The sequence below is a fragment of the Antedon bifida genome, chromosome 5, assembly GCF_963402885.1.
Source record: "Antedon bifida chromosome 5, ecAntBifi1.1, whole genome shotgun sequence".
Lineage (NCBI taxonomy): Eukaryota > Metazoa > Echinodermata > Crinoidea > Comatulida > Antedonidae > Antedon > Antedon bifida.
The window spans coordinates 17740569-17763208 of record NC_136230.1 but is presented as its reverse complement, the minus strand read 5'-3'; the positions used below and the strand labels follow the sequence as shown (position 1 = coordinate 17763208).

Here is a 22640-nt window from a genome sequence, read left to right as displayed (position 1 = left end):
TCTTAACAAGTAGACCACAATACGTCTCTTACCAAGGTGTTAACTCTAAAGTTGTCACCCTCCGCGCAGGTATCCCACAAGGAACTAAATTAGGACCTTTGGGATTATTTTGCATGAATAAAGATGTTGACATATCGAACAAAATTACCACCCTTTAAATATGTTGATGATATGACGATGATCGAGTCCACATTTAGAAACGATATCAATAGACGCAATATGCAGATTGAAGTGGACAGTTTGGGCAAATTAAAATGTTATGAAACTTAATCCAAGTAAATGTGCTTCTATGAATGTCAATTATGAAACAGCACTTAATATTGATCCATTAAGTATTAATAACGAAATTATCAATGTGGTTGACTAGACTCCGTCAAAAAATCTAGGCCTACATATTAGTTCTGATTTTAAATGAACAATTGAATTAAATAAACCTTGATTATTATTATATATACATACATACTACATCTTCATCATTGAGTCTAAAATGTCAAATGTTTTCTATCGACTAACTTCTTCGACAAGAACAATATGACAAATATCTATAATTAAATAGCATTTAATACATGATGTTAATGAAATAAAATTACCGTTTAACAGACAGTAATAAAAGTATTTAAATACGTAAGTTCTATAAGAGACTACTTTATTTTGTTTAAACTTGTGTTTGAGCATATAATTGATATTATTCCTTATGAATATACGATAAGATATTCGGCGTTTTCATTACTTTGCTGAAAGCGCAACAACAAATATCGTTTGCTTCGAAATAATTATGAACAATTATGCAACACATGTGTGTACTACATGCCTGTGAGCTGTCAAGGGAAGATTTTATGCTAAACTTTGGTACATTTTTAAAGAATATTTGACTGCATAAAATTGGAACTTCCAACTACATAAGCATTCAGCAATTAGTAATCAAATAATCTGGTTAAACATTGATAATTCACAGTGGAGCTTACGGCTTGCTTCAAGCAAAGGTTGTAATTAGACTCCCTCCTGCTTCCACCAAGTAGGGAGTTGTAATTAGACTCCCTGCTTCAAGCAAGCCTTATACAATGGCGACCATGGTTATTGTTCTGCATGGAACCCCCGCAGTTTAAACGCGGAAAAAACCACAGAAGAATAGCTTCTCTTTCTTGAGCTACACTTGCTCACTTTATTACTATTCATCCGTTCATCCGGTAAACTGATACTAGGGCTCACTTATATATGATTATGTCTCCACACGGAGCATCAAAAGTGTACAACAACGTTAACAACGTATCGCCTATTGTGCACCGCTCTCATACAAAGAACAGTGTGACTACAACAAACCGTGACTAGCCTAATTTGCATATCAAGGTGCGATGTACATACATAACATGGCTCCCTGCAAAGATTATGAACCGACTGTATCATCACTTTTCCTTTGCATACACAACAATAGTGGCTCCTTGACGGGGATTTGATTACAATAATACTAAACTTTTTGAGTAACTTCTGTCATAAATATTGTAAATGTTTTCGTAAAATAAAACGTACTTCTTTCACTAATCATTTCTACTTTTAGTTTGATTTATCTTCTAAGTGTCTTCATTTTTCTTTTTCTTTTCAGACAATAATTAATTACTTATTTCTGTTGGCATTAGCAGAACTAATTTATGTATTGGTCTCTCCAATGTAGAAAGTGGTTGACTTCTTTTTCCACGATTATCTAGGTTCCTAGATGCCATCGTTAGCTTGATTTTTCGTACAAGACCATCCTCGCTTGTATATACATCTGAGACTTTTCCAACACTCCAAGAGTTGCGAGGTAGACTTTCATCTTTGACGATCACAACGTCCCCGACTTTCATGTTTCTTTTCTTATCACACCATTTCCTTTTAGGTTGAAGGGTTTGCAGATATTTTTTTTTCCACCTATGCCAGAATTCGTTAGCCAGATACTGCACTCTGCGCCATCTTTTCCTGCTATATAAATCTTTTCCTTGAAAATTACCAGGCGGTGGAAGTACAACGCTGGCCTTCATCGTTAACAAATGGTTAGGTGTTAGAGGTTCTGGTACTTGAGCTTCTGACAAATTAGTTGTCAGTGGCCTTGAATTGACGATATTTTGTGCTTCCGATAGAAAAGTACGGAATGACACATCATCTAGATGATCACCAGATTGCGTTAATAGTGGCGCCAACGCACTTCGTACAGTACGGATCTGTCGTTCCCAGACTCCGCCCATGTGACTGGCGGAAGGAACGTTAAACTTGAACTCAATCCAATCGCAATTCTGCTTCAGAAGAAATGCCTTTAACTTAGTTTCATCCATCTCTTGAATTCCCTTTTTCAATTCATTGCTCGCACCCACCAAGTTGGTACCACGATCAGATCTTATCTGTCTACAAGGACCACGGATACTTAAAAACCGTCGAAGGGCGTTCAAGAACGAATCTGTTTCAAGAGTATTAACTGACTCCAGATGTATTGCCCTTGAATACATGCATGTAAACACCACCCCATATCGCTTCAATCGACTTCTTCTTTCTCGAATATAGAACGGTCCAAAATTATCTACAGCGCAGTAGGTAAAAGGTGGATGGTTTTCCAGACGATCCTTTGGCAAATCTGCCATCTTCTGGGTTTGCAGTCCACCCCTTAGCCTACGACATGTTACACATCCGTGAATAATTGTTGAAACTGCAGACGATGCTTCAATTATCCAGTATCCACTCTGGCGAATGCGGTTATGTGTAGTGCTCCGACCCATATGATTAACCTCTTGATGATAATGTTGTATTATGAGATCAGTAACCTTGCACTTCTTCGGCAAGATTACGGGATTAGTGACATCTAAAGGCAACATTGCATTCCGGATTCTACCACCTACTCGAAGGATGCCATTCTCATCTAGAAAGGGGTCTAATTTATACATGCAACTTGTCCGTTTTAGAGTAACCTTTCTCATTCGTGCCAAATTCCGTTTGGTAATCTCACCCGATTGCTTCACTTTTCGGAGAATTTCAATTTCTGATTTGAAGTACTCCGCCTGCGGCCTGTGTACACTTACAAATGAATCGTTCGCTATCTTGGAGGTCTGTTACAGACATCGGTGGTACACATTTCCCATTTGTACGAGAAGATGCTAACAGATACTTTTTCAGGCGTTGACAATTTGCAATAGCTCGTCTGAGTTGGAACCAACTAGAGAATCGCTCAAATCGTGTAATAATTGACTGATGCACATCCATCTCACTATTCACCAAAGTAAACACAGTGGCTTTCTTCATCTCATTCACAATCTCAGTTTGAACTGTATCATCTGAAGTGAAAGGCACTTGAACGTTTTTAAAAGGACCATCATGATTCAAAAATTCTGGACCGTTAAACCAACTAGGAGTTTCCATTAATTTCTTGGCACTGACTCCACGACTGGCAATATCACTAGGATTAGATGAGGAGTTTACGTAATACCAATCACTACATGAGCTGAATTCGTGAATCTGCTGAATTCTGTTAGCAACAAACACATGGAATCGTTTAGCCTCGTTGTTAATATATCCTAACACGACTTGACTATCAGTCCAGAAGAATTCGTTCACTTTATGATGGTCGTAGTTTAATTCTTCTTTGACGAATTTGCTCATTCTAGCTGAGATAACTGCAGCAGATAATTCAAGACGTGGAATTGTGTACACCCTTCTTAATGGGGCAACTCTGGCTTTCGCAATTACTAATGAGCAAGCACGTCTGTTATTTCGGTTGATTATTCTTAGATATGTGCACTGTCCATACGCAAACTCACTCGCATCTGAGAAGTAGTGAAGCTCAACATTTTGTATTTCTCCAAAATCACTTGATCAACTAGAGAATCGCTCAAATCGTGTAATAATTGACTGATGCACATCCATCTCACTATTCACCAAAGTAAACACAGTGGCTTTCTTCATCTCATTCACAATCTCAGTTTGAACTGTATCATCTGAAGTGAAAGGCACTTGAACGTTTTTAAAAGGACCATCATGATTCAAAAATTCTGGACCGTTAAACCAACTAGGAGTTTCCATTAATTTCTTGGCACTGACTCCACGACTGGCAATATCACTAGGATTAGATGAGGAGTTTACGTAATACCAATCACTACATGAGCTGAATTCGTGAATCTGCTGAATTCTGTTAGCAACAAACACATGGAATCGTTTAGCCTCGTTGTTAATATATCCTAACACGACTTGACTATCAGTCCAGAAGAATTCGTTCACTTTATGATGGTCGTAGTTTAATTCTTCTTTGACGAATTTGCTCATTCTAGCTGAGATAACTGCAGCAGATAATTCAAGACGTGGAATTGTGTACACCCTTCTTAATGGGGCAACTCTGGCTTTCGCAATTACTAATGAGCAAGCACGTCTGTTATTTCGGTTGATTATTCTTAGATATGTGCACTGTCCATACGCAAACTCACTCGCATCTGAGAAGTAGTGAAGCTCAACATTTTGTATTTCTCCAAAATCACTTGTTTTATAACAACGTTGGATCTTTAATTGCTCAAGCGCAACGATTTCTTTCCTCCACTTTTCCCATTTTGAGTATAGATACGAAGGTATTGGTTCATCCCATCCAACATTTTCTCTACACATCTCTTAAAGAATAATCTTTCCTTCGAGGACAACAGGTGCTGCGAATCCTAGTGGATCGTATATGGAGCTAATTGTTGATAAAACGCCTCTTCGATTCAAAGGACAATCTTTCAATACTATTCGAAATTGAAAAGTATCTGCTTCCACGCACCAAGTGACACCCAATGCACGTTCAATTGGTAGCGGATCGGTCTTGATGTCTAACGTTTTCAGACCCTTAGCTCTTTGCTCTTCAGGAATTGCTTCTAGAACAGCTCTTTTATTTGACATCCATTTGTGTAGCACCAAGCCAACTGATGCACAAAGTTCCGTGCTGCTCTTTTTTTTTTTCTCTTTCGTGGGGGTCACCCACATTTATTCATTCCTTTACAAATATATATTATATAACATACATACATTTTTTATAAAAATATAAAACAATAAAATTCAATATAGCAGCTAAAAAGGCACTATATTTATACATGTACATAAAATCGATGGAGTAAAAGTATGCTTTAAAAACGTACATTTTATGTTTATTGCAAGTTATAGTAAAAGTACGAATATTTATCATTTAAATTTACTTTATATTAAAAAATGTATTAAAAAGTAGTTGTTTCTTTTATTATATCTTAAATCAGTACTCACAATTTGTTTCTTTATTTCTTTTGACCTTATATTCCATCCTTTACAAATATATACACTCATACACACATTAATATACCTATTTACATTTACGAATCAGTTTAACATAGTTATTATAAACACATTATATGCTACTTTTTATGTTTTGGCCTTGTATAACATTTGTTTCATTCCACTATTTCTAAGCCTTAAAGTTCTGTTCTTACTATGTTGGCCATTTATATTGTTTGTTTACATATATGTTTGACCGTGTGTTTCAGTCTATGTTTTACCCTAATACATTTATTTCTATCATGTATTAGTTTTAGTATATGCCTAGGTGTTTGTTAGTTTTATAAAGTATTGCTTTATTATAGGTATGACCTTATGTTTAGCATTATTTCATATATAGAATATTATCATAGCAGATGTGTTATGCCTAAACTTAATTCAATTGATTTATTACATTCTTACATAACTTTATAGTAACTACTAGTACAGTTTTGATTTTCCAATATATGAATACTTATATAATATATACACTACAGCTTGTACTAGTTTTATATTTTTCTTATTTTATGAATTCTAATAATTTAATTTTAACATCATTCCATTTTATAACTGCTTTATACTGATTACATGCGTATTCATTTTCTATAAGATTTTTTAATTCAAACTTAAACATATTCAAGATACTTTTTGATTCGTTACCCATCATGTTATCTAATAAACAAAGCCTTATGCGGGATTTGTAGATACAAAACGTAAAGATAGATGTTAGTTCATTTACAAGTTTATCTTTGGAACCAGTAACTATATCAAACCAAAGTATTGGCGTTTCATTAGGAAAGCATTCAACAATAAGATTATTGAATTTCCTCCAAACTGGCTTAATCTCTTTACACTTAAGTAACATATGTTCTTCGTTTTCTATCACATTCTTACATCTATCGCAAATATTAGTTTTAGACAATTTCCAAATATGTAATCTTTTATTACAAACAAGTATGCGATGTAAAAGTTTAAAATTGAATTGCGCAACTTTTACCATATGTTTCATATCTTTGACTTTATTATTCCATATTTTGTTCCATACCATAGTCTTATTTAAAAACTCTGCTTCCCATTTTACTTGGGAGATTGGCACTGTCTTTAATTCAATTATAAACTTATCATAAAAACCTGTTTTAACATTTGATTTGAATAATTCATTTTTAATATCAACATTAACTTGTTCTCTCTCTATTCTATGACGTGCCAATACTTCTTTCCATTCAATAGGAATAGCATTCATGAGCTTGAAGTATTCTATTATCCCATTATGCTTTACTAATAACGTGGGAATTAAATCTCTAATACTTACAATTGTGTTATTGACCAAAATGTCACCAATTGTTTTATAGCCCGACTTTAACCAATCTTTGAAGTATAAAGACTTTCCATCTGATAGTATATGTTTATTTTCCCACAAGGTTTGAGATTTAATTTCCTGTACATTTTGAGGATCTAACATTTCAATATTATTTATTTTCACAATTGCATTAATCATATTTAAATAAAATTCAGGCATAATTTGTAATTGTTTATGCTCTTCAAAATTAAGCTTACTTATCTCTAATGTACATTCTATAGGGTACATGTAATATTTTGGAATACATTTCCACTTGCCTGGGTCTGGGCTAAGCAGTCTCTTAACCCAGTTTAGCTTTAACCAGTTCACAACTACATAAAAATCAATCATATTAACCCCTCCTTCTTCTATTTTATTTATAAGTGTTTTCCTCTTAATCTTTTCATTTTTATTTCCCCATAGGAATCTATACAGTAACTTCTCTACCATTGGAAATATATGTTTTGGTACATTGATAATACTAGCATTGTATATTAATTTTGAAATTGCTAGACTTTTAATTATTATCATTTTTCCAAAGAAGGTAAGGTGTCGTTTTTCCCATAGCCGTAAAGTATGTTCTAAGTCCATAATTTTATCATCCCAGTTTTTTTTTTCACAAATACCTTTTTTATAGCCTACATAAATTCCGAGGAATTTCACTGGCTCTTTAGTCCAAGTGATACCACAAGGGGTTGCTAGGTTATTCTGAATTGATCCAATCCAGATTCCTTTACATTTTCCTTTATTTAGCTTCAACCCTGAAATATTACAAAATGCATTGATTTCAGTGAAAAAATATTTTAAGCTATTTTCACCTGTTGTAAAAATCACAGTGTCATCAGCGAGCTGAGCTATTTTCACAATATTATCAATATCTTTATTCTCAGGTAATTCAATTCCCTTACACAATGGATTATTCCTAATATTTATTGCCATTACCTCGACTACAACAGTAAATAATAGTGCAGACAATGGGCAACCTTGACGTACTCCACATTCCATATTAAAACTGTTTGAAACCCATCCGTTATTTTTAACCATACATCTAGTGCCTGTGTATATTACATTTATCCAATGTACAAAAGATAAACCAAAACCAAATTTTCTTAGAACATTTAACATTAGTTTTCTATCTATTGAGTCGAATGCCTTAGCAAAGTCAAGAAAAATCATGGCTCCTGGTATTTGCTTTTCTTTCGTATAAGACAACACATCTTCAACTAGTCTAATATTTTCTCCTCCAAATCTCCCATTAATATATCCTTTTTGATCATTACTGATAATAGACCCTAATACTTTTTTTAGTCTGTTTGAAAGAGCATGTGCCATTATTTTGTAATCTACATTTAGCAATGTAATTGGTCTCCAGTTTTCGAGACACTCTCTCTTTCCACTCTTAAATAAAAGATTTATTACACCTAACCTCTGTGAGTTACTTAAACTATTATTGTTGTAACTGTAATTTAAAGAATTACACAAAATATCTTTTAGATATTCCCAAAAATGACGATAGAATTCGACACTTAGTCCGTCAGAACCCGGACTTTTATTCAACTTCATGTTAGATATTGCTTTTGTTAGTTCTCCTTCTGTTAATATTCCCTCACATTCTATTTTATCTTTTTCCGATAGTTTTTTAACTGTAGTATTTCGTAAATATTTATTTATTTCATTTTCTTTTAGAATTTTATTTGAATACAGATGTTCATAGAATCTAATTTGTTCCTCTAGTATCTCTTGAATATCCGTAGTATGTTTTCCATTCCTTTTTAAGAGCATGGTAATATGTTTTCTTTTTGCATTATTTTTCTCCAATCCTAAAAAAAATTTGTTATTTCTTTCTCCATTTTCAAACCATTTAACTCTTGATCTGACTATGGCGCCTTTTGCTTCACAATGATAAATCTTGTCTAAGTCATTAGTTTTATTTTTTAATTTTTCTTCTATATTTTGATCGTATGCGATATTAAGTTTGTTCGTTAATACGTTGACTTCCTTAGTTAGGTTTAACTTATTAACATTCATCTCTTTTTTTTTACTTGCACAGAATTTAGCAGAAAATTCTTTTATTTTTATTTTAAGTAGTTCCCACAGCAAGTCTGGAGTAAGATTATTTTCATTTTTTTTTACATTTTCAATAATTCTTTTTATTTTTATGTTGTATTCTTCATCTTTAAGAATACTACAATTAATTTTCCATATCCCTGGACCAGATTTTTGTTGATTATTTAATATTTTTAATGAGATAGCCTGATGGTCAGAACATATTGATGGTCTAATGTCGGTAGACATCACATCACCATTTTTATAAAGGGCACTTGAGATGCACCACAGATCTAACCTCCTGTACGTGCTTTTTCGTCTCCAAGTAAATTGGGTTTTTGTTTTGTGATGTTGTCTCCATATATCTATTAATTTATTTTTTGTCATGCAATTCTTTAACACAGATGGTGACTTGTCGTATTGATTTACACTATTTTTTTGATCTAATTTTCTTTCTAAAATTCCGTGCTGCTCTTAACAAGTTCGATAGCCTGCTGAATAGTAGGAAGTGACTTTAAACCGTCGTCTACATAAAAATCATCTCGAACGAAATTGGCTGCAATTTCACCAAACTTTTCTTCTCCGTCGTCGGCAGCTCGCTTCAAGCCAAAGTTTGCACACCCGGGAGAGCTTTTAGCACCGAACAAATGAACCGTTCAAAGTCACTACCATCCCACCACAAGAACCGTAGTTTGTCTCGATCTTTGGGAGTTACATAAAATTGATGGAACATCCCTTTTATATCGGCCATGATGGCGACCTCTTCTTTCCGGAACCGACATAGAATACCAATCAGACCATTCATTAAATCTGGACCCTGAAGTAGGTAATCATTTAAACAGACGCCTTCGTATTTTGCCGAACAGTCGAACACAACTCTTATTTCATTCGGCTTTTTTGGATGGTACACGCCTGAATGCGGTATGTAATTAACACTACCATCGGTTATGCCGTACTCAGATTCAGGTACCTTTTCTGCATAGTCTGCAAGTATACCATTCATAAAGGCAATATAGTGTTCTTTAAATGTTGAATTTCTTTTAAACTTTCTCTTAAGCTGCAAAGCCCGTCTCAAGGCTGCTAAACGATTGTTAGGAAATCGTACATCATCACGACACATCGGCAATGGCATTTCATAATGACCATCATTTCTCTTGACAATTTTACTGGAAAGTATGGAAATATATCTATGATCTTCCACAGAATATCCCTTTTTTGTTGATACATGCTCTACAAAATCCATCTCAAACATCTGCCTAACCTGTTGCATGCTGATTATTTCTTTCACCTTGGTAGCATGAGTAAGTCTGTTTTTAGGATTTTTGACTGTGTCAACGTAGCCTGGATTTCTAGAAGATTGCTTATGGAAATCAGATAGAGTTTTGAACGTTTTGCTAACATTTCCAATTATTCCCCATCCCAGAATGGAACGTTGGCCATAAGGATCGTTTTCATCTCCAGCCACAATCTCACGTGGTCTTATTGCTCGGGGTATATCGTTACCAATAAGGATCCCAACTTTTACGTCTGGTAAGTATGGTACAATCAGATTAGCAATGCGCTGTAAATGTGAGAATTTATTCGCATCTTGCTGTCTGGGTATTTGTGATCTTCCTATTGGAATCTGGTCTCTTGTAAACACTTTCGATAGAGGAACCATTTCTTTTCTGTCAAAACTCAACACTTCCAAATCATGAATTTTCCTACTAGGTATCGTCACGTTTGCTTCCAGCATCGTAGACAGTGAGAGTTGAGTTGCATGCCCATAAACTTGAAGTTGATTAAACAGATCATCTGAAATAAAACTGCTATTGCTTTGTGGATCCAGAATACAATACTGAAGAATCTCATTTGAAACATCATTTTTTTTTCGGACCCATACAGGTACCACCATTGAATTATCAATATTCTGTCGGCGTACCAAAGTACGATGAGAAGTTGTAGGCACTAGCCTCCTGTCAAAGTGTAGGCTAGTCAGGTGTTCGTTAGAACATGTTTTACATTTTATTCTGTTTTCACATGTGTTTAATTGATGTTGGTCAGTCATTCCGCAACCATAACATAACCTATTTTTTCTCAAGAATTCTTTTCTCTCCTTCCGGATTAGATTCTTGAACTTTTCACATTCGTCAACATGACGAGCCTCTTCACAAAACGGACATTTTTTACCATCAAAGTTCACAGTCTTTCTTTGGGTTGTTTCATCGTGCGCTACTGTGGCTAACGATGAAGTATTCTCATTTTGTATCCTTTGTTGTCTGGACCTTGTAGTTCCTTTGACTTCATCACTCTTGTAACGTTGGTCAAAGGCAGGTATGTTTGCTTCACGTGCTTGTGTTTTGATGAATTTAGCAAATTTAGTAAACGTTGGAAATATAGGTTTCTGTTCTTGGACAATATGACGCCACTTTGCTTCAATATATAATGGCAATTTTGTAACAAGTTTCGCATTCTCTTGTGGGAAATTCAACACTTGTAGATAGGGAATTCTCTGCATCGCAACATTCACTTCATTTACAAAGTCAGAGAATTTCTGCAAGCTGGAAGCATCACGTACGCGGATATTTGGCCATGCATTGAGCTTGTCTGTAAAAGCTTTCGCAATGACACTGTCATTACCGTATCGTTCCTTCAATTCCATCTTAGCATGTACATAAGCGCCTTCTGTCTGCAGTAACAAGTAGTTGTTGATCATATTCTTTGGCTCACCAGCCAAATGTTGACTTAACAAGTTCAGTTTCTCGTCAATATTAATTGCCTTTGATTCAATCAAAGCATTAAAAGAAGATTTCCACATCGGATACTTAAGTGGATTACCACTAAACACTTCAACTTTTAATGCCGGAAGCCTTATAGAATCAACTATGTGTTTCATTAAAGTTGCTGTTGATATCGGTGATTCGCCTACAAGATTGTTCGTCGATACCATCTCAGCTGCTTGACCATATACAGGTACTCCATACGACAATGTAACTGGGTTAGCGTGAACGTGAGAAGAAACCAATGATTGTGGCAAGGTATTTGGATAACAACACACTGGACGGTCCGATAAGGCAGGCGTTGTGTACATAACAGATTGATCCACTGTGCTGTAATGGCTCTGTGTTGTTACATTTGTAGGCCTAATGAGATAGTCAGAAACGGCAAAGCTCACAGACACTGGTTGCGTAACCTTTCTACCATATAAAATTGGATGAGGCGTCAAAGACAAAACAACAGTCAGGTCTTGGTTTTCCATATTAATTCGTTGATATATGGAGGTAACAAGATCTAAAACAATCTCTGTAGTAGTTAATTGTGGTTCACTAACTACACCCACGATCGGAACATCTTCACCAGTATCAACTTTTGAATACACATCATTAAGAAATCGTTTCATGTCGTGTTGTTTATCTTCTCCGGGTAATCCTTCAACTACCTGCTCAACAGAAAAATAATCTTCTTCTTCTGCTTTCAGACAGACGCTCATCTTCGCCATGTTTTTTGCCAAATCTTTCTGTAACTTTAAATCTTTAGCCAATCTTTCCTGTTGTAGTCTTTTCTCCTCTAATTGACGTTCTTTCTCCATAAACGACAAGTCCACTTTAATTGCTGCTCCAGCCTCTGCTAACTCATATTTCCTTTGTTTTACAGAAGACTTGCTAGAACTAACTGTCGAACGAACAAAACGTCTACTTGCTCTGCTAGCTCTACTTGACAATTGCTCTTCTTCCATACTTAACAACTCCTTTACTTTTACATTTGCAGATTGTCTGGTTTCAAATACGATCCTATCGTAGTAATCATAACGATCATACAATTCTTTTCGTCTCTCTACACTCAATAACTCATACATGTCTGCTTGAATGTCACCAAGCGTTCCTGTAACTGTGACCATTTTTGCAATTTCCGTTTGGATTACATGAATATCCACAGACTGAGCTATCAATTTTTGGACAGTTGCTATGGCTTTCTTGACATGTTTAACGCAACCGTTAAACTCTTTTTCTTTTAACTCTAACTTATATTCTCTTCCTTTATCAGTCAGAGTTCTTTCTCTTTTATGAGGATTATCCGGCTCTTCACCTTTGCTTTCCCGTCTCTCAGGGTTAGCTGCTCCTGTATCTGACATGTCGGAACAAGCACAGTACTACGATGCCTTGTTAAACCGCAATAAGTAATATCAGTTTACTGTTCTGCATGGAACCCCCGCAGTTTAAACGCGGACAAAACCACAGAAGAATAGCTTCTCTTTCTTGAGCTACACTTGCTAACTTTATTACTATTCATCCGTTCATCCGGTAAACTGATACTAGGGCTCACTTATATATGATTATGTCTCCACACGGAGCATCAAAAGTGTACAACAACGTTAACAACGTATCGCCTATTGTGCACCGCTCTCATACAAAGAACAGTGTGACTACAACAAACCGTGACTAGCCTAATTTGCATATCAAGGTATCAAGGTGCGATGTACATACATAACAGTTATACTTATAGCCTGTCGGGCTGGTGGTAGGCGTACTCCTTAAAGTTGTGTTCTCCTGCAGCAGCCTACTTGCCAGACACCATCCAATACAATGAATAAAGTATAATCATGGAGTTATACCTCTATGGTATAATTTAATTTAATTCTATACCATACAAACAATATATTTAAACCCATTAAATTGATTTTTATATTATTTAATAATTTATGAAATTTAAATCAATCGGAATAATGTATTTTTTCCCCTAAAAGTAATGTAATGGTTTACTTCTATACGGACGGGCAAAGACAAAGTAACCTGCTATTCTATGTGTCGGGTACAGACAAACATGGTGATGCAATACAATTAAAGATTTCAGTCAGCCTATGCTACAAGTAAATGTGTTTCAGGTAACAGATTTCAATAACTTTTTTATCACTTTGTAACATCTGACAATATCTTAATGTAAAAACATTTTGGAAAAGGGATATGCTTTATGACGATATTTCACCATTTCTTATACTATTTATAATATATTTTTTATCTTGTAGGCCTTCATCTTCAATCTATTTTAGTCAATAACAAAGTAAGTATTTTTTGCCATTTTGCTTGACATACAAGGGGAATAATTATTTCTTTAAAAACAGAAACATTTTTATGCGTCATATACTTATTTTTGAAATAGTTTTCGTTTAATAATAATTATGTTGGTACTCGATTATAATGTTCTTCCAATGTTTATGTAAGCACATTCAGCCAGTTTTTGTTAAGAATTCTCTTAGAATCATTTTTATTACAAACCTATTTAAATTTCTGAAAAAAATACATTATTGTTATTTATAACATTTTTCATTTTCGATTCAAAATATAGGAAGTCCAATAAATGAAAATGCTTCCAAAATTGCGTGTTCATAATAAAAATATCCCAGCCAATAAACAGCAATGCACTCTGCCATGCACACGTGAAGCTTATGGATATGCAAAGTCAAAGAAAACTTTGGATATTTCAAAAGAAAGATAATTCAAAGAAGAAACTGGTTTTGAATCGGCTAGACAGGTACTACAACAATCAAGACAAATTAATTATTAACCCATCCAGAATTCAATGCCTTGGAGAATTCCATTTGGGAAATATTGCAACCAAAATTTCAGATGGCTTTTAGAGAATGATGTTGGTTATGCAAAATAGTAAGTACAAATAATCTTACAAAACATGACACATGTTTTTAATGAAAATAGTTAACATACTGTTTATAAATGGGGTGAACCAGTATTGATATAGTTGGTTACTTGTCTTGTATGATTATGTTTTATAAATATTGACAGACATATTCAATACGGGATGGCTGGCTAAAGGATATGCTTTATGAGTATGCCGAAATGTTTCCTCCTGTAAGCTCTCATCTGGAGAAAAATATAGACTACTGCATATACGGTCAGTTTGGTTTTAGTGATAAAACATACCTTGAGATGTGGGAACTGTATAACCGTCACAAGACTCGCAATACTTTAGACGAAATTGATGATTTGGCAAAACAGGCTTACAATTCTGTAAAGAAATGGATTCTCACAAAACCTAACTACATATCAACAGCTACCATGAAACGATTTAGATTGTATATTTTATCAAAGGATGAGGATGAGGTGATGTGAACAATTATTATGTCTTACATTTATATTTGTAGTTAAATATTTGTAAATATTCCCAAATAAAAATTATATATAAATTGTTACTGATTTAAAAAAAATTATATATTCCAGAAAGCTGCTAGGCTTGAACAAGATGAAACCAGACGTGCAGATGAACAGCCATTAACAAGCACAAGCGACTCAGGTATGAATTAATGCATTACCAGAAATAAGTTGTTTTTTTTTTAACACTTTTTTTAAAATACATTACATTATTATACAGTAATCATGTTTTACATTAATCTTTAATAATTGGCTAATGATTTTTGTTGAACTAATATTTTTATGTTTCAGAACCACCATTAAGAAAATATTTAAAACAAATGCAGCATAGTTCGAATATTAAACAAAGGGCTACTGGACAAACTAACATTACAGATGTTTCTAGTCGGGTAATTAATTCAAGAATTTCTGTTATATTACCATTTACTACACATCCCAAAGTATGTACATAGCATTGTCAATTTTTTTTTCAAATTATATATTCCAGAAAACTGCTAAATTTGTTGGTGCAGATGAACAGCCATCAACAAGCACAGCACAGCATAGTACGAACATTAAACAAAAGGCTACTGGACAAGCTAACATTAGAAATGTTTCTAGTCAGGTAATTAATGTTTTATTTAATCTGTTATACTATCTATATTATCTGTGACTCATACTATTTTTAAGCAAATATTTTTAAAATACATTATTATTATTATCATTAACATCATCATTATTATGTTGGTTCTTGTGTGTGTTTTAACTCACAGCAGGTTATCTATGAAGGATGGTGCAAAAGCTGGGAAGATAATACCACCAAAGCATCTATATCACCTGAAGACCGTGATTAGTTAAAAAATGACCAGGATAGGGGAATGTTTGGCCCTGTTCAGATGTACACAGACATTAATGGTGCGCAGCAATACCGTCGTGTTCTGAAAACAGACAGAATGTGGTTTTATCCTCCAGACAGTCCAGGTCATGTTGGTGGTAGTCCTCCAAATGCTGATGCCTTTTTTCGATCCAGACTGTTCTTTTGGCGCCCAGTTGGTGTATGGAGGTACAGCCTAAGATGCCCTCGAACAGATTGTCCTGGTAAAGATAAGCAGGTGTTTTTGTACAAAAGTGGCTACCACAGCAAATGTAGGCATGTGTGTGACATCAATGGTTGGTACAGTATGCTGACTGAAGTTCTTGCTTGTGGTCCTTGCAACAAGACAGCATCAGGAATGGGTAAATCGAGCTCATCTAAATGGGGTCGATTCCTAGCTTGGGACAAATCAATATTGTCGCAATTAACGCCAGCACATCAGGCAATGTTTCCTGTAGTACTTACTGTTTGGTAAGTTAGTTAAAATTAAATTAAATTAAATATTAATTTACATATTACTTTCTTTTTATTTGAAAGTAAGAAATTTACGGTACTCAAATTAACACTCTTCTTTCATTTCATAGTCGTGGTGTAGATAAGAAAGTGCTGCAGCTCATGAAAGATCGGACTGAAGGCAACACAATGGCAAAAGTATGGCGACAAGTCCAAGAGAATCATTGCGATGAATATCTAAACAGAAAGGATATGTACACAACTCTGCTAATGGACTTGCTAAAGCCTGGAAGCATTGTTTCTTCATTTCGTACAAATTTCAAAGCTCCAAAGCAACGTTGGAAACTCCCATCACCAAGACTTTTAAGACATGCGTTTTTGTTGGGTGAAGCTGATAAAGTAGAAGAATACAGAACACAAATTCTCTCAACATTTGGAAAGGTCCTGAAATTTGATTCAACTAAAAAGGTAAAACACTTTCATCCAAACAGAATATACAATACAGTATGCAATGAAATCCTCCTAAATCATTAATTTTTCATTTTTCCAAATTTGCTACAAATACAAGGAGGAGGGTAGATTGTGTCAACTTTCCCCCTCTAAATCCAACTAACGGTAATCCTTATTTTATTTTAGATATGTAAACAATTGTCAGGTGAAGGACGAGGGACTGCCGAATGGTGTACAAACATTGGTAATGAAAATAGCCAAATTGTAAGTTTCGTTTTCACATTCGAGGAATCGACCAAAATGCTAAAACCCATAGCAGATGGTGTAATAGAGCGTTATAGGCTGGCAGGAGAAGATGCACCACAGCTTATGTATATAGATAGAGGATGTTGCCGTGAACATGGTGAAACATCAGTAGAAGTCCTCTTTAAAGATTGGGTGGACAATAGAATGGTGATAAGGCTTGATGCTTGGCACTGGATGCACAGATTTGATGCTGCTGTTCGTAACGACAGTCATCCAAAGTTTGGCCTTTTTAAGTCCGCTTTAGCAGGAACCGTGTTCGCTTATAACAAGGCAGATATGGACCTCTTGGTAAAAGCTGTTCGTGCAGGCTCTGACAACAACTACAGTGGGTTATCAGATACAGAGTTGATACACCAGCGTATCTCATCATTGACTGTGAAACACTACTTGCGTAGGATTACCCAGGGCAGCCAAGAAACATTTATGCTTCTGGACTTTGCCATCGAAACTTTAAAAGGTAATGCTGGCCTCGATGAAAATGGAGTACCATTATTCAAATCTGATACTGCTATCGACGAGGTTTGGACACAACAACAGCGTCACTTAGAGTGCATACAGGATCCACCGAACATGCCCATGTATAGAGTGGCGAAGATCAGTTCGAAGAATGGAATTGACATTCCTTATTACACATGCATGCGTGGCAATAACAGCCTTGAATGTTTTCATAGTCATCTGCCAAAAATGATACCAGGTTAGTATTAATACTGCAGTTTGCGTTATGCGTGTATACAATGTTAGAAGCTACATATAAACATCCTTCACCAATATGGACATTTTTACAAATTAAGAACTATAGATAAAAATATTAATTGATAAAGTTCTATGTATGTAAAAGTTTTAAAAAGAAATATTTATTTTCAGGTCCAAATTGTGCAGCACGGCCCAGGTGTATATATTGAGTGGAATCGCAAGGTGGAACTCTGATAGGGAAGCAGAGTCAGTTTTCGGCAGAAAAGGACGTCAGCATAGGCCATATTTGACCAGTTTAATGGAAAGATTGAACAAAAGGTGCGAGAAGCTGTTTGGTGAAAAGGAGGAAAAGAATTTCCGTGTTCCTGCAAAGGCAACAAATGAATTACTTGGCCTTGAGTACTTGTTCAACCAGTCAACAGCTTGCTCTGTTGAGGATTTAGAAGATACAGGCCCAAGTATGGAGGAAGAAGTATGCCTTGATTTGGATGATGGCGATGGTATTGATGCTGGTTATGATTCCGAAACTGACACGTTTAACAACCATATGAAACCATGGTCATGTTGTATATACATCTAAGGAAGCAGTGAAGTCCCACGATCCTTCAAGTGTAAGTTGATTTCATTATTTTTTTGTATTACAATACAAACCTGTATACTTTAAATAGGGAATTTAAAAATAATTTCATGTTAGTTTAACTTGTATCGATCGCTTTCACAGGAAGAAATTCTGTATGAGTAAAAAAGATCTCAAGGGATTTGAAAAGGTAGAAATTCTAAGCAACTTGCTAGTAGCCTGGTTTTGGACAAGTTACCTATAATATTTTCAAACAAGAGAAAAGAGATTTTTCAAATGTAGGATAGCCTAGATTCACATGATAAATGCTACAAACATTTCCGCACAGCTTACAAAACACAATTGGGAAATACCATGTATTGGCGAACAAAGGGTGATGAGATAGAAGCTTCCGTAACGCAGCGAATAAAGCATCGCCATCGTTTCACACCTGCGCAGAGCATTGATGTACAGAGAAATCGTTTAATGTTTAGCATTATAAAGCATTTATGGTTACAGTACAGAAGCAATACACTGATTCTGCAGCGCTTTAAGACTTTACAACAGCTTGTAATTGGTGATCCTGTGCTTGGAAAGCTTGGTATTCCACTGGGAAATATTAACTTGAAATGTATTCGAACTTTCATACAGAGACAGCAAGCACTTGCTAGTGTCGGATCAACTGAGCAGAAAGTAATAAAAGTATTTAAATAAGTATAAGTTCTATAATAGACTACTTTATTTTGTTTAATCTAGAGTTTGAGCCTATAATTGATATTATTCTTCGAAATAATCATGAAGCGTTCAATGCATGTTAATATGCTATACCAATAGTTGTAAAGGAAAAATAAATATAGTTACAAACCAACAAAGTTTCTTAACAGATAATGTAACCATAAATAGTTATATATCAAGTGTTATTAATTAACCTAACGATTATCGTGAACTGCATAGGCTAAAATAGGCGAAAAACAACATTGCTTACAAACTGAAACAGAACAATTAAACGGTGTACATACTACGTCTTCATCATTGAGTGTAAAATGTCAAAGGTTTTCTATCGCCAAACTTCTTCGACAAGAACAATATGACATGTAAATAAATAAAATATCTATAATTAAATAGCATTTAATACATATTGTAAATGAAATATAATTATCGTTTAACAGAAAGTAATAAAAGTATTTAAATAAGTATAAGTTCTATAATAGACTACTTTATGTTGTTTAATCTAGAGTTTGAGCCTATAATTGATATTATTCTTCGAAATAATCATGAAGCGTTCAATGCATGTTAATATTCTATACCAACAGTTGTAAAGGAAAAATAAATATAGTTACAAACCAACAAAGTTTCTTAACAGATAATGTAACCATAAATAGTTATATATCAAGTGTTCTTAATTAACCTAACGATTATCGTGAACTGCATAGGCTATCTAATATTAATGTCGAATTGGGGGTTAGCGCGAACGCAGTCCCCCGCTACCATAAATTATACACCCGAGTTCCCCACGTTTGGGGGAATCGCAAGGGTCAACCGCAGCCGTGTGTGCAATGCCGAGGCCTCATCTTGGGAGGACATTCCTTCCTGATCAAAGTCGCTCCTGTGCCAGGTAAGTATGCTTAAACGCCATACCACGTTCTTAGCTGAGATATTGGCTTGGTATTGTTGTACAAGTGTCATTCTGGTATTTATATTCAGTTACAGTGTCATAATGTAAATGGTAATATAATCTTCTGTAACTTACAGTAACTGTAGTCTATTCTCAAACATATTTTCATATCAACTAAATTTAAATGCTAGTTGTTTGTAATAGTATTGGAAGTTTTAATTTCATACCGACAAATCATTAAAGTGTCATCCGCTTTCTTTGCTTTACCGTTTCTATTGTTTTAAAATTGTTTATTGTTGCGATTGCGCCCGCGTTACTCAACGCAGCCATTGTTTCTATTGTGTTTTTCTTGTTCTTTCATTAATATCTAACCAACAAAGACATTTTTAAAATGGTGTGCCTTTGATTTCTACGGCATTCAACTATTAAAGTCAACTGAATTATCTGAAAAGCTACCATTCGACTATTATCCGAACTACGAGTAACCTAAATATGTCTTGCATGATGTTCTCCGATCTCACCGATACATTGATGATGCCTCTATCATTTCAAGAACTTGCTGTGGCGGCTCTTCTCCGTTGTCCAGATACTACCAGCGGTTCTCTAAACGTGCTGCATATTATTGATACAATTTGTCCGGAGAAGTATAACATGAGGAATGTCAGAGAATGCGTTCGTCAGATCTTCAGTGAATCACCGTATATCGAAAAGGTTGACAGACACAGGTATGTGATTTACATTATTAAACCAACTTATTCATTGCAATAACTATGTTGGCCTTTACAGGTAACGCATTATTTGTAATAACCTTTTCTTAAATAAAACTCACTGCCTGCAACTTACTTACAGTACTTATTCGGTTACAGTACTTTGTCATTTTACTTAATAATGCTCCCTACATTTGTAATTTTAACAGAAATACCATTGATTATCATCCTTATTATTTATTTACATGATCATCATTATTAATAAATAAGTTTGTTTTCTTGTTATAGGTATCGATTGACAGACGGTTGGCAATACTATCTGCCATATATCATTATAGTGAATGGAACGAAGTACCACGTAACATCCAACACTTACAACGAGTGGGTGGCATACCTGTATACGATATCACGCAATGCACCGATGGAGCTAGATTTCCAATCCATAAACCACTTGAATTGCAGCGATAGAAATGGCGAAAAACAACATTGCTTACAAACTGAAACAGAACAATTAAACGGTGTACATACTACGTCTTCATCATTGAGTGTAAAATGTCAAAGGTTTTCTATCGCCAAACTTCTTCGACAAGAACAATATGACATGTAAATAAATAAAATATCTATAATTAAATAGCATTTAATACATATTGTAAATGAAATATAATTATCGTTTAACAGAAAGTAATAAAAGTATTTAAATAAGTATAAGTTCTATAATAGACTACTTTAATGTTGTTTAATCTAGAGTTTGAGCCTATAATTGATATTATTCTTCGAAATAATCATGAAGCGTTCAATGCATGTTAATATTCTATACCAACAGTTGTAAAGGAAAAATAAATATAGTTACAAACCAACAAAGTTTCTTAACAGATAATGTAACCATAAATAGTTATATATCAAGTGTTCTTAATTAACCTAACGATTATCGTGAACTGCATAGGCTATCTAATATTAATGTCGAATTGGGGGTTAGCGCGAACGCAGTCCCCCGCTACCATAAATTATACACCCGAGTTCCCCACGTTTGGGGGAATCGCAAGGGTCAACCGCAGCCGTGTGTGCAATGCCGAGGCCTCATCTTGGGAGGACATTCCTTCCTGATCAAAGTCGCTCCTGTGCCAGGTAAGTATGCTTAAACGCCATACCACGTTCTTAGCTGAGATATTGGCTTGGTATTGTTGTACAAGTGTCATTCTGGTATTTATATTCAGTTACAGTGTCATAATGTAAATGGTAATATAATCTTCTGTAACTTACAGTAACTGTAGTCTATTCTCAAACATATTTTCATATCAACTAAATTTAAATCTAGTTGTTTGTAATAGTATTGGAAGTTTTAATTTCATACCGACAAATCATTAAAGTGTCATCCGCTTTTTTTTGCTTTACCGTTTCTATTGTTTTAAAATTGTTTATTGTTGAGATTGCGCCCGCGTTACTCAACGCAGCCATTGTTTCTATTGTGTTTTTCTTGTTCTTTCATTAATATCTAACCAACAAAGACATTTTTAAAATGGTGTGCCTTTGATTTCTACGGCATTCAACTATTAAAGTCAACTGAATTATCTGAAAAGCTACCATTCGACTATTATCCGAACGACGAGTAACCTAAATATGTCTATCATGATGTTCTCCGATCTCACCGATACATTGATGATGCCTCTATCATTTCAAGAACTTGTTGTGGCGGCTCTTCTCCGTTGTCCAGATACTACCAGCGGTTCTCCAAACGTGCTGCATATTATTGATACAATTTGTCCGGAGAAGTATAACATGAGGAATGTCAGAGAATGCGTTCGTCAGATCTTCAGTGAATCTCCGTATATCGAAAAGGTTGACAGACACAGGTATGTGATTTACATTATTAAACCAACTTATTCATTGCAATAACTATGTTGGCCTTTACAGGTAACGCATTATTTGTAATAACCTTTTCTTAAATAAAACTCACTGCCTGCAACTTACTTACAGTACTTATTCGGTTACAGTACTTTGTCATTTTACTTAATAATGCTCCCTACATTTGTAATTTTAACAGAAATACCATTGATTATCATCCTTATTATTTATTTACATGATCATCATTATTAATAAATAAGTTTGTTTTCTTGTTATAGGTATCGATTGACAGACGGTTGGCAATACTATCTGCCATATATCATCAAATCAAATCAAATCAAATTATCAAAATAAATATAGTTACAAACC

The 22640-nt window shown here is 34.8% G+C and overlaps 4 protein-coding genes, 1 long non-coding RNA gene and 2 other non-coding genes across 7 annotated transcripts; 2 read left to right on the top strand and 5 right to left on the bottom strand.

Moving 5' to 3' along the window:
• Window positions 1–1607: 1607 nt before the first annotated feature.
• On the bottom strand, window positions 1608–3786 carry LOC144843385 (uncharacterized). The gene is made up of 3 exons (XM_078700171.1): window positions 3333–3786; window positions 3045–3296; window positions 1608–2896 (listed from the first exon to the last, which is right to left on the bottom strand). The coding sequence occupies exons 1-3, from the start codon at window positions 3619–3621 to the stop codon at window positions 1608–1610; spliced, it is 1830 nt and encodes a 609-aa protein (XP_078556297.1). The 5' UTR covers window positions 3622–3786.
• A 48-nt stretch (window positions 3787–3834) lies between these two features.
• Window positions 3835–4614, bottom strand: LOC144843384 (uncharacterized). Its single transcript, XM_078700170.1, has one exon. The coding sequence runs from the start codon at window positions 4612–4614 to the stop codon at window positions 3835–3837; it is 780 nt and encodes a 259-aa protein (XP_078556296.1).
• A 3-nt stretch (window positions 4615–4617) lies between these two features.
• Window positions 4618–4968, bottom strand: LOC144843383 (uncharacterized). The gene has a single exon (XM_078700169.1). The coding sequence runs from the start codon at window positions 4966–4968 to the stop codon at window positions 4618–4620; it is 351 nt and encodes a 116-aa protein (XP_078556295.1).
• A 10583-nt stretch (window positions 4969–15551) lies between these two features.
• Window positions 15552–17827, top strand: LOC144843382 (uncharacterized). The gene is made up of 4 exons (XM_078700168.1): window positions 15552–16120; window positions 16234–16570; window positions 16739–17552; window positions 17723–17827. Exons 1-4 carry the CDS (start codon window positions 15654–15656, stop codon window positions 17758–17760), a joined length of 1656 nt encoding a protein of 551 aa, XP_078556294.1. The 5' UTR covers window positions 15552–15653; the 3' UTR covers window positions 17761–17827.
• A 22-nt stretch (window positions 17828–17849) lies between these two features.
• Window positions 17850–18900, top strand: LOC144843381 (uncharacterized). The gene is made up of 2 exons (XR_013612257.1): window positions 17850–18162; window positions 18273–18900. It is a non-coding gene; the product is annotated as an uncharacterized LOC144843381 (long non-coding RNA).
• Window positions 18901–19563: 663 nt separating this feature from the next.
• Window positions 19564–19730, bottom strand: LOC144843927 (U1 spliceosomal RNA). Its single transcript, XR_013612362.1, has one exon. It is a non-coding gene; the product is annotated as a U1 spliceosomal RNA (small nuclear RNA).
• Window positions 19731–21395: 1665 nt separating this feature from the next.
• LOC144843926 (U1 spliceosomal RNA) lies at window positions 21396–21562 on the bottom strand. Its single transcript, XR_013612361.1, has one exon. It is a non-coding gene; the product is annotated as a U1 spliceosomal RNA (small nuclear RNA).
• Between the last annotated feature and the right edge of the window lie 1078 nt (window positions 21563–22640).

Bases quoted from the DNA above. Each gene is read 5' to 3' on its own strand.
- LOC144843385 (XM_078700171.1), bottom strand. From the start codon at position 3,621: ATGAGCAAATTCGTCAAAGAAGAATTAAACTACGACCATCATAAAGTG. The intron at 3,297-3,332 runs GTCCTTTTAAAA...CTTTCACTTCAG, and splicing joins AGAATTTTTGAATCATGATG to ATGATACAGTTCAAACTGAG. The intron at 2,897-3,044 runs GTAAGTGTACAC...TGTATAAATTAG, and splicing joins AGATAGCGAACGATTCATTT to ACCCCTTTCTAGATGAGAAT.
- LOC144843384 (XM_078700170.1), bottom strand. From the start codon at position 4,614: ATGTGTAGAGAAAATGTTGGATGGGATGAACCAATACCTTCGTATCTA.
- LOC144843383 (XM_078700169.1), bottom strand. From the start codon at position 4,968: ATGTGGGTGACCCCCACGAAAGAGAAAAAAAAAAAGAGCAGCACGGAA.
- LOC144843382 (XM_078700168.1), top strand. From the start codon at position 15,654: ATGTTTGGCCCTGTTCAGATGTACACAGACATTAATGGTGCGCAGCAA. The intron at 16,121-16,233 runs GTAAGTTAGTTA...TTCATTTCATAG, and splicing joins CCTGTAGTACTTACTGTTTG to TCGTGGTGTAGATAAGAAAG. The intron at 16,571-16,738 runs GTAAAACACTTT...ATTTTATTTTAG, and splicing joins AATTTGATTCAACTAAAAAG to ATATGTAAACAATTGTCAGG.